Source organism: Pecten maximus, chromosome 11 (assembly GCF_902652985.1).
Source record: "Pecten maximus chromosome 11, xPecMax1.1, whole genome shotgun sequence".
Lineage (NCBI taxonomy): Eukaryota > Metazoa > Mollusca > Bivalvia > Pectinida > Pectinidae > Pecten > Pecten maximus.
The window spans coordinates 37,744,195-37,755,688 of NC_047025.1; the positions used below are offsets into that span (position 1 = coordinate 37,744,195).

At 40.0% G+C, this 11,494-nt stretch overlaps 1 protein-coding gene across 3 annotated transcripts in view; it reads left to right on the forward strand.

The window, feature by feature from the left end:
* The window catches only part of LOC117337379 (NEDD8-activating enzyme E1 regulatory subunit-like), a 45,328-nt gene extending 34,331 nt beyond the window's left edge, over positions 1 to 10,997 (forward strand). For 2 of the 3 annotated variants that reach the window (XM_033898348.1, XM_033898349.1), the window contains 2 exons: positions 8,403 to 8,473; positions 10,021 to 10,997. In XM_033898348.1, coding sequence (XP_033754239.1) covers positions 8,403 to 8,473; positions 10,021 to 10,180 — 231 coding nt within the window. In that variant the 3' untranslated portion in view covers positions 10,181 to 10,997. The remainder of the gene's footprint in view (positions 1 to 8,402; positions 8,474 to 10,020) is intronic. The other variant, XR_004534799.1, reaches the window with a different exon arrangement.
* Positions 10,998 to 11,494: the final 497 nt, after the last annotated feature.

Genomic DNA, 11,494 nt, shown 5'->3' on the forward strand with positions numbered 1-11,494 from the left:
GTTAATTCTGTAATCCTCTACCCTGACTCAAGGTACTCAACACAGATACTACAGACTACTTATATATACAGTTAATTCTGTAATCCTCTACCCCGACTCAAGGTACTCAACACAGATACTACAGACTACTTATATATACAGTTAATTCTGTAATCCTCTACCCCGACTCAAGGTACTCAACACAGATACTACAGACTATTTATATACAGTTAATTCTGTAATCCTCTACCCCGACTCAAGGTACTCAACACAGATACTACAGACTACTTATATACACAGTTAATTCTGTAATCCTCTACCCCGACTCAAGGTACTCAACACAGATACTACAGACTATTTATATATATTTATACACAGTTAATTCTGTAATCCTCTACCCCGACTCAAGGTACTCAACACAGATACTACAGATTACTTATGTACACAGTTAATTCTGTAATCCCCTACCCCGACTCAAGGTACTCAACACAGATACTACAGACTACTTATACACAGTTAATTCTGAAATCCTCTACCCCGACTCAAGGTACTCAACACAGATACTACAGACTACTTATACACAGTTGATTCTGTAATCCTCTACCCCGACTCAAGGTACTCAACACAGATACTACAGACTACTTATACACAGTTAATTCTGTAATCCTCTACCCCGACTCAAGGTACTCAACACAGATACTACAGACTACTTATACACAGTTAATTCTGTAATCCTCTACCCCGACTCAAGGTACTCAACACAGATACTACAGACTACTTATATACACAGTTAATTCTGTAATCCTCTACCCCGACTCAAGGTACTCAACACAGATACTACAGACTATTTATATACACAGTTGATTCTGTAATCCTCTACCCCGACTCAAGGTACTCAACACAGATACTACAGACTATTTATATATACAGTTAATTCTGTAATCCTCTACCCCGACTCAAGGTACTCAACACAGATACTACAGACTATTTATATATACAGTTAATTCTGTAATCCTCTACCCCGACTCAAGGTGCTCAACACAGATACTACAGACTACTTACACAGTTAATTCTGTAATCCTCTACCCTGACTCAAGGTACTCAACACAGATACTACAGACTACTTATACACAGTTGATTCTGTAATCCTCTACCCCGACTCAAGGTACTCAACACAGATACTACAGACTACTTATATACAGTTAATTCTGTAATCCTCTACCCTGACTCAAGGTACTCAACACAGATACTACAGACTACTTATATACACAGTTAATTCTGTAATCCTCTAAAATACCTAACTTCATTTTCTCTTTTATTATTAATGTGTCTGTTGAAATTCACCATTAAATGAATATTTTTGCCAACTTGAAGGTTCTTTTTTTCATCCTAATTGAGTATTCATCAAAATTGAAAATGGAACAAATATTGTGATAGATATGACTGTGTTAGTCAAATTCATTTGAGATGAATCTAACATGGCATTTCATTAGTGTATAGAAATAATTTGTGGTAATATAACCATGATATGTATACCTTATACAGTTAATTCGAATACTGCGGTCGAGATGGATACATCTTGCAGTCCTTTCCTTCTAAATTATACCAAACATCCTCGTTTGTGTCAAACATTTTGTTTGTCAATAGGCATTTCTTATTAATAGCCAATTACCTTTCCAAGCTAACTCAATGCAAATATTTATTATTTTTATGTTAAATATCTTAATCTGTTTGATGGCGATGATCAACGTTGAATCCAAACAGCAGATAATTATATTAATATTTATAGAATGACGAAAATGTCATGGCTCTTTTCTTTTTAGCTCACCTGGACCGAAGGTCCGGTGAGCTTATGCCATGGTGCGGCGTCCGTCGTCTGTCGTCCGTCGTCCGTCAACATTTGCTTCAAATCGCTACTAGTCAAAAAGTTCTTATTGGATTTTGACCAAATTTGGTCAGAATCATCCTTGGCAGAAGGGGATCAGATTTTGCATAAATGGTGACTCTGACCCCCAAGGGGCCTGAGGGGCGGGGCCCAATAGGGGAAATTTAGGCAATTCCTTTAAATCACTACTAGTCATAAAATTATGAATGGATTTGAACCCAATTTGGTCAAAAATATTCTTGGGGGAAGGGGAACGGATTTTGCATCAATGGTGACTCTGACCCCCAAGGGGCCTGAGGGGCGGGGCCTAATGGGGAAATAGAGGTAATTCCTTCAAATCGCTACTAGTCATAAAGTTATGAATGGATTTTAACCCAATTTGGTCAGAAACATCCTTTGGGGAAGGGGTACAGATTTTGCATAAATGGCTACTCTGACCCCCAAGGGGCAAAAGGGGCGGGGCCTAATGGGGAAATAGAGGTAATTCCTTCAAATCGCTACTAGTCATAAAGTTATTAATGGATTTGAACCCAATTTGGTCAGAAGTATTCTTGGGGGAAGGGGAACAGATTTTGCATAAATTGTGACTCTGACCCCCGAGGGGCCTGAGGGGCGGGGCCGAATAGGGGAAATTGAGGCAATTCCTTTAAATCGCTACTAGTCATAAAGTTATGAATGGATTTGAACCCAATTTGGTCAGAAACATTCTTGGGGGAAGGGGAACAGATTTTGCATAAATTGTGACTCTGACCCCCGAGGGGCCTGAGGGGCGGGGCCGAATAGGGGAAATTGAGGCAATTCCTTTAAATCGCTACTTGTCATAAAGTTATGAATGGATTTAAACCCAATTTAGTCAGAAGCATTCTTGGGGGAAGGGGAACAGATTTTGCATAAATGGTGACTCTGACCCCCAAGGGGCCTGAGGGGCAGGGCCCAATAGGGGAAATTTAGGCAATTCCTTTAAATCACTACTAGTCATAAAATTATGAATGGATTTGAACCCAATTTGGTCAAAAACATTCTTGGGGGAAGGGGAACGGATTTTGCATAAATGGTGACTCTGACCCCCAAGGGGCCTGAGGGGCGGGGCCTAATGGGGAAATAGAGGTAATTCCTTCAAATCGCTACTAGTCATAAAGTTATGAATGGATTTTAACCCAATTTGGTCAGAAACATCCTTTGGGGAAGGGGAACAGATTTTGTATAAATGGCTACTCTGACCCCCAAGGGGCGAAAGGGGCAGGGCCTAATGGGGAAATAGAGGTAATTCCTTCAAATCGCTACTAGTCATAAAGTTATTAATGGATTTGAACCCAATTTGGTCAGAAGTATTCTTGGGGGAAGGGGAACAGATTTTGCATAAATTGTGACTCTGACCCCCAAGGGGCCTGAGGGGCGGGGCCGAATAGGGGAAATTGAGGCAATTCCTTTAAATCGCTACTTGTCATAAAGTTATGAATGGATTTAAACCCAATTTAGTCAGAAGCATTCTTGGGGGAAGGGGAACAGATTTTGCTTAAATGGTGACTTTGACCCCCAAGGGGCCAAAGGGGCGGAGCCTAATGGGGAAATAAGAGGTAATTCCTTCAAATCGCTACTAGTCATAAAGTTTTGAATGGATTTAAACCCAAATTGGTCAGAAACATTCTTATGTGAAGGGGAACAGATTTTGCATAAATTGTGACTCTGACCCCCGAGGGGCCTGAGGGGCGGGGCCGAATAGGGGAAATTGAGGCAATTCCTTTAAATCGCTACTAGTCATAAAGTTATGAATGGATTTGAACCCAATTTGGTCAGAAACATTCTTGGGGGAAGGGGAACAGATTTTGCATAAATTGTGACTCTGACCCCCGAGGGGCCTGAGGGGCGGGGCCGAATAGGGGAAATTGAGGCAATTCCTTTAAATCGCTACTTGTCATAAAGTTATGAATGGATTTAAACCCAATTTAGTCAGAAGCATTCTTGGGGGAAGGGGAACAGATTTTGCATAAATGGTGACTCTGACCCCCAAGGGGCCTGAGGGGCAGGGCCCAATAGGGGAAATTTAGGCAATTCCTTTAAATCACTACTAGTCATAAAATTATGAATGGATTTGAACCCAATTTGGTCAAAAACATTCTTGGGGGAAGGGGAACGGATTTTGCATAAATGGTGACTCTGACCCCCAAGGGGCCTGAGGGGCGGGGCCTAATGGGGAAATAGAGGTAATTCCTTCAAATCGCTACTAGTCATAAAGTTATGAATGGATTTTAACCCAATTTGGTCAGAAACATCCTTTGGGGAAGGGGAACAGATTTTGTATAAATGGCTACTCTGACCCCCAAGGGGCGAAAGGGGCAGGGCCTAATGGGGAAATAGAGGTAATTCCTTCAAATCGCTACTAGTCATAAAGTTATTAATGGATTTGAACCCAATTTGGTCAGAAGTATTCTTGGGGGAAGGGGAACAGATTTTGCATAAATTGTGACTCTGACCCCCAAGGGGCCTGAGGGGCGGGGCCGAATAGGGGAAATTGAGGCAATTCCTTTAAATCGCTACTAGTCATAAAGTTATGAATGGATTTGAACCCAATTTGGTCAGAAACATCCTTTGGGGAAGGGGAACAGATTTTGTATAAATGGCTACTCTGACCCCCAAGGGGCGAAAGGGGCAGGGCCTAATGGGGAAATAGAGGTAATTCATTCAAATCGCTACTAGTCATAAAGTTATGAATGGATTTCAACCCAATTTGGTCAGAAACATTCTTGGGGGAAGGGGAACAGATTTTGCATAAATTGTGACTCTGACCCCCGAGGGGCCTGAGGGGCGGGGCCGAATAGGGGAAATTGAGGCAATTCCTTTAAATCGCTACTTGTCATAAAGTTATGAATGGATTTAAACCCAATTTAGTCAGAAGCATTCTTGGGGGAAGGGGAACAGATTTTGCTTAAATGGTGACTTTGACCCCCAAGGGGCCAAAGGGGCGGAGCCTAATGGGGAAATAAGAGGTAATTCCTTCAAATCGCTACTAGTCATAAAGTTTTGAATGGATTTAAACCCAAATTGGTCAGAAACATTCTTATGTGAAGGGGAACAGATTTTGCATAAATTGTGACTCTGACCCCCGAGGGGCCAAAGAGGCGGGGCCCCATATGTGAAATAGAGGTAATTCCTTTAAATCTCTACTTGTCATAAAGTTATGAATGGATTTGAACCCAATTTGATAAGAAACATCCTTTGGGGAAGGGGAACAGATTTGCATAAATGGTGACTCTGACCCCCGAGGGGCCAAAGGGGCGGGGCCCCACATGGAAAATAGAGGTAATTCCTTTAAATCGCTACTAGTCATAAAGTTATGAATGGATTTGAACCAAATTTATTAAGAATCATCCTTTGGGGAAGGGGAATAGATTTTGCATAAATGGTGACTCTGACCCCCAAGGGGCCAAAGGGGTGGGGCCCCATATGGGAAATAGAGGTAATTCCTTTAAATCGCTACTAGTCATAAATTTATGAATGGATTTGAACCCAATTTAGTAAGAAACATTCTTTGGGGAAGGGGAACAGATTTTGCATAAATGGTGACTCTGACCCCCGAGGGGCAAAAGGGGTGGGGCCCCATATGGGAAATAGAGGTAATTCCTTTAAATCACTACTAGTCATAAAGTTATAAACGCATGTTGTAAACTCAGAGAGTCTGGACTTCATTATTTCTTTAAAGCAGTTGGGATCCCCACGCTATAACCATATATAGCATTGTTTGAGGTTAACAAACAAAAGGAATTGAACAGAAACATTATTTTGACATTTGGTCAAATCCAACCAGGTGAGCGATACAGGCCCTGTGGGCCTCTTGTTTAAAATAAGAAAACACTTTTATTTGTGCTATCTTTAATCGGGCTAACCAAGCTTGGATGTGTTACACCGCGTATCAGTTTTTATTAGCTCACCTGGCCCGAAGGGCCGGTGAGCTTATGCCATGGTGCAGCGTCCGTCGTCCGTCGTCCGTCAACTTTTTCTTTAAATTGCTACTAGTCCTAAAGTATTGAATGGATTTTCACAAAATTTGGTCAGGAACATCCTTGGGGGAAGGGGAACAGAGTTTGTATAAATTTTTACTCTGAACCCCCAGGGGCCTGAGGGGCGGGGCCAAATAGGGGAAATGGGGTTACTCCTTTAAATCGCTACTAGTCATAAAGTTATGAATGAATTTGAACCAAATTTGGTCAGGAACATCCCTGGCAGAAGGGGAACAGAATTTGTATAAATTTTTACTCTGAACCCCCAGGGGCCTGAGGGGCGGGGCCAAATAGGGGAAATAGGGTTACTCCTTTAAATCGCTACTAGTCATAAAGTTATGAATGAATTTGAACCAAATTTGGTCAGTAACATCCTTGGCAGAAAGGGAACAGAGTTTGTATAAATTTTTACTCTGAACCCCCATGGGCCTGAGGGGCAGGGCCAAATAGGGGAAATAGGGTTACTCCTTTAAATCGCTACTAGTCATAAAGTTATGAATGAATTTGAACCAAATTTGGTCAGGAACATCCTTGGCAGAAAGGGAACAGAGTTTGTATAAATTTTTACTCTGAACCCCCCAGGGGCCTGAGGGGCGGGGGCCAAATAGGGGAAATAGGGTTGCTCCTTTAAATCGCTACTAGTCATAAAGTTATGAATGAATTTGAACCAAATTTGGTCAGGAACATCCTTGGCAGAAGGGGAACAGAGTTTGTATAAATTTTTACTCTGAACCCCCAGGGACCTGAGGGGCGGAGCCAAATAGGGGAAATAGGGTTACTCCTTTAAATCGCTACTAGTCATAAAGTTATGAATGAATTTGAACCAAATTTGGTCAGTAACATCCTTGGCAGAAAGGGAACAGAGTTTGTATAAATTTTTACTCTGAACCCCCAGGGGCCTGAGGGGCGGGGCCAAATAGGGGAAATAGAGTTACTCTTTTAAATCGCTACTAGTCATGAAGTTATGAATGAATTTGAACCAAATTTGGTCAGGAACATCCTTGGCAGAAGGTGAACAGAGTTTGTATAAATTTTTACTCTGAACTCCCAGGGCCTGAGGGGCGGGGCCAAATAGGGGATATAGGGTTACTCCTTTAAATCGTTACTAGTCATAAAGTTACGAATGAATTTGAACCAAATTTGGTCAGGAACATCCTTGGGGAAAGAGGAACAAAGTTTGTGTAAATCTTTATTCTCAACCCCCAGGGGCCTGAGGGGCGGGGCCAAATAGGGGAAATAGGGTTGCTCCTTTAAATCGTGACTAGTCCTAAAGTATTGAATAGGTTTTCACCAAATTTGGTCAGGAACATCCTTGAGGGGAGGGGGAACAGAGTTTATATGAATTTTTACTCTGTACCCCTAGGGGCCTAAGGGGCAGGGCCAAGTAGGGGAAATAGAGATTAGTCTTTTAATTGCTACTAGTCATAAAGTTTTAAATGGATTTTAACCAAATATGGTCAAGAATATTCATTGGAGAAGGGGAACCGAGTTGGTATGATTTTTTACTCTGAATCCCCAGGGGACTGGGGAGTGGGGTCTGATAGGGAAAATAGGGGTTAATCCTTTAAATCGCTATTAATTATTAAGTTACGAATGGATTTGAACCAAATTTGGTCTGGAATATCCTTAGGGGAAGGGGGAAAGAGAGTTTATATAAATATTGACTCTGACCCCCAAGGGGCCTGAAGGGAGGGGCCAAATAGGGGAAATAGAGATTTGAGTTTTAAATGGATTTGAACCCAATTTGGTCAGAAACATCCGTGGTGATGGGGGAACAGATTTTGCATAAATGGTTACTGTGACCCTCAATCCCATAACTATGTATATCATCACTGGGCATTAAGAGATAAACACAATTCTTATGTAAAAATAGGCCAAAGGGGTTTTCCCCACCCTAAGGGACTTAGTTTCTTTAAACACACCATTATGGTGTAAAAATAATCCATATGGTCTTTCAGAGAGTACATTTTTGTATATGTATTGACAAATTGAACATGTACATTATTTTGACATTTGGTCAAATCCAACCAGGTGAGCGATACAGGCCCCATGGGCCTCTTGTTTGTTATTGATTCGAAAATTTATAAGACTCTGACAATTATGCCATTATTTGTGTGATGCTTTTATTTTTACAATAAAATAAATTGTATTTCTATATCATTTTGGAAAAGAAATTCATTACATTTTCATTTTTCATTTTAATATCATTAATTTTCGTTGTTTGTATGCAGAATACGGCTTTCTGATTGGTTGAGATTTTTTTTTTTTGAAATTTCATGCCTCTATGGAAAAAAAATTCCGAAAATAGCGTGAAAAATATATCACAATATGGCCATTGACATTACATATTGATTTGTGAAAAAGTATCCCTTACAAGATCAGTTAAATTGTACATAAAACATGTTTTAATTCTAAAAATCAAGTTCAAAAATTAATTACAAAGTGTATAAGCGTTGATGTCAATTAGTTGATTTTTTTATTTTTTATTTTGAATAATTATGTACGAAACTAATTATAGTTAATTGTACCCTCTCTTCTAGGTGTCGCTCATGAAGGTTTTACAGGAATGGGGTTTGTCTCCTACCATCAAAGATGATTATATCCACGAAATGTAAGTAATATACATTGTAGATGTAATAAATACTATGTGTATTGCTTTATGATTTCACTTTACAGTTTATAAACTGTATAAAACTTGCCTTTAATTTTTCACTGATTTTTATTTGCATTTTCAATTTCGAAACATTTTATTGACAAAAGGTCGACAGTAACGAGCATGGTGATACAAACGTCAACATAACATTAATCATTCATGCTGTACTTCGACATTTGATATAGACTGAATACAAATGAATCAGAATTGAATATGATTTACATGAAGTGACATGAAAAGTTATATAAACATATTTGATGCTAGAAACTGTCCAGGCAGTAAATAATTTTTTTATTGGTTCAGGAGCAATATGAAATAATACATTTTATTACATAATGCGTATTTCCTTAACTATATGCATAAGCTATATTTTGAACTAATGCATGGCTAAAATGACTATTGCATGGTCACGTGCGAACTACAATGTATTAAACACCTGTGACCTTTTGGAATTGGTCGCGTGCAAACTATTGAACACCTGTGACTTTTCGGAATATAGTCCTGCCCTTAAGCTTTCAAACATCTAAGTCACTCAGATGTTTACACTACTAGAAGACAGTCATGGCAACTTCTAGGCTGTCTAAATGTGTTTTAGTGAATATGTAAAAAAAACAAGTATATCATGGGTGTTTATGCAATAGTCCAGAATATTTTACCCAAGGTACTGGTAATTGCCCAATGTTCTACTGCACTTGACCGGATTATTGCACAGACACCCATGCTATATTTGTGTATTCTCTCATCCCTACCGGTATCATACTGGTCTGTCCAGGTAAATACACCCATGCTTGCTGTGTGTGTATTACCTCGCTTCGGGTGTAGGATAGCCACGCGCGCGCAATGATACAAAAGTAGGTCGCCAAACCGAAAGTAGATCTATCTATAGATTTGTAAACACATCGTCTGCTCCATGTGCTAGGCCAGATCTAATAATTTTTTTTATTTATGATATAAATTATGTAAAAAAACACATTCTTTTATTGTTTTTTATTAATAAAACATGGAACTATATTTTCACGCGAAAGGACACACTAGCTTGGCCGACATCAAGTGATTTGGCTTCGCTTGCAATGACAGGGCTGCTGATCGAAACAACGTTAGACTGTGGAAATGAATGGTTTCCTTCGTTTTTAGAACAGCAAACGTTGTTTGCATATATGGGGTATGGTTAATCGATTGGCGCTGTTCTTTTTTTATTATATGCAGTTGAAAAAAAGTTTGGATTGAGAAAAAATGGCGTCTATCTGAGAAAGCTATCGACAGATAGTGCCTATTTTTGCATATTTTAGGTTGGGGAATGAGAGAAAAATACTCAATCATATGTGGTTCATGTAGGATAGGGATATTTCACCCTCTGGGTCACAAAATTTGGTAAAACCCTCGAGTTTTACCACATTTTGTGACCCCTCGGGTGGAATATGCCTATCCTACATGACCACATATGATAGAGTCTTATGATATTGAATTGTCAGTGTTGTTTACAAGTTTTGTGATTATCTCCCCAGATGTCGCTATGGGTCAGCTGAGCTTCACACAGTGGCTTCATTCCTAGGGGGAGCTGCAGCACAGGAAGCTATCAAGATCATCACTGGTCAGTTCGTTCCAATAAACAATACATACATTTACAATGCAATGAAGCAGACATCCATTACTGTAGAGCTATGATCAAATGTGTAATATTAACTATACACCATGGAACTCTCACAGAGGATTGTGTTGGTTTCCATCAACATTGACATGATAGCTTCCAAGAAAGTGTCGAAAGCTGCCATGGAGACTTCCCCATACTTACCATGGAATCCTTCATACTGTGTTTTGCTATAAAATAATGGATATCACTTGAACTGCTACCATGGAAACTACAACAATTAAGTGCAAAAATTAAGTGCTAAAACTATAAAACTGTGATAAATCATGTTAAGTGACTGTGTAATAATATGTGGATAGTTAGATATACTGTGTATAAGAGCAGTACAATACACACAACCTAGACTGAGTGGTGATAGATACAGGTGATTTAGGAGGACTGTGATTCTGATCTACATACAGCCTCATTATTACAGTAAGTTATGTGAGATTGCCTGCAGAGCTCAACAAATTACACAAGCAAGAGGCATAGTGGCAGCAAGTCACAGGCAGTTAACCTGCTTAAAGAAAGTAGGTTGGCGGTGGACCAGTGACCATGTCACACCACAGAATGTCAGCTGTGGACATCATAGATACAGGTGATTAAGGAGGACTGTGATTCTAATTTATTTACATGGAGACTTTCCTAGTTATCACAGTTAATGCTGTATCTACATAGACTTCACTAGTAATGACAGTTGATGCAGTATCGACATGGAGATTTTCCTAGTTATGACAATTGATGCGACAATGACATCGCAATTAAAGATTATTTATAATGCTTGTTTAATAAGAAATTGTGTCATGCCAATACAAACACATCACGTTACAATAAACAATTGTTGGAATATTTATATATCACTCTCTGTCCACTTTATTTCTAAAGGCCCTAGGTTGCTATTACATCGTCCTCGACAGGCTTTCCATGCTACTTATGGTGGACAATCTCGGCAGTATCTCACAGGGGTATTGCAAGGATCTTACCTGAACATGCCCAAAACTTGTTCCGGGTTAGTCATGTGAGTTTGCCTGCAGAGTCAACAAAAAACACAAGCTGGAGGTTTAGTGGCGGCAAGAAAGTAGGTTGGCCGTGGACCAGTGACCATGTCACACCACAGAAAGTACACCACCGCATGTCATCTGTGGGCTTCCTGAGGGCCTGAAGCAGGCAATTTGCTGGCAAGAAACTGTGTTGGTACTGCCAACCTGTGTGGCCTATCATTTCTGCAGGCATGGAGTCAGGTATACGAGGAAAGCGAGAGCATGTAAAGACCATATGAATAGTCTCCCCAGAGGAATTCCTTCAGTTGTCAGTCCGGTTATGAAGAGAGAGGACCTGTATACAGAATGGCT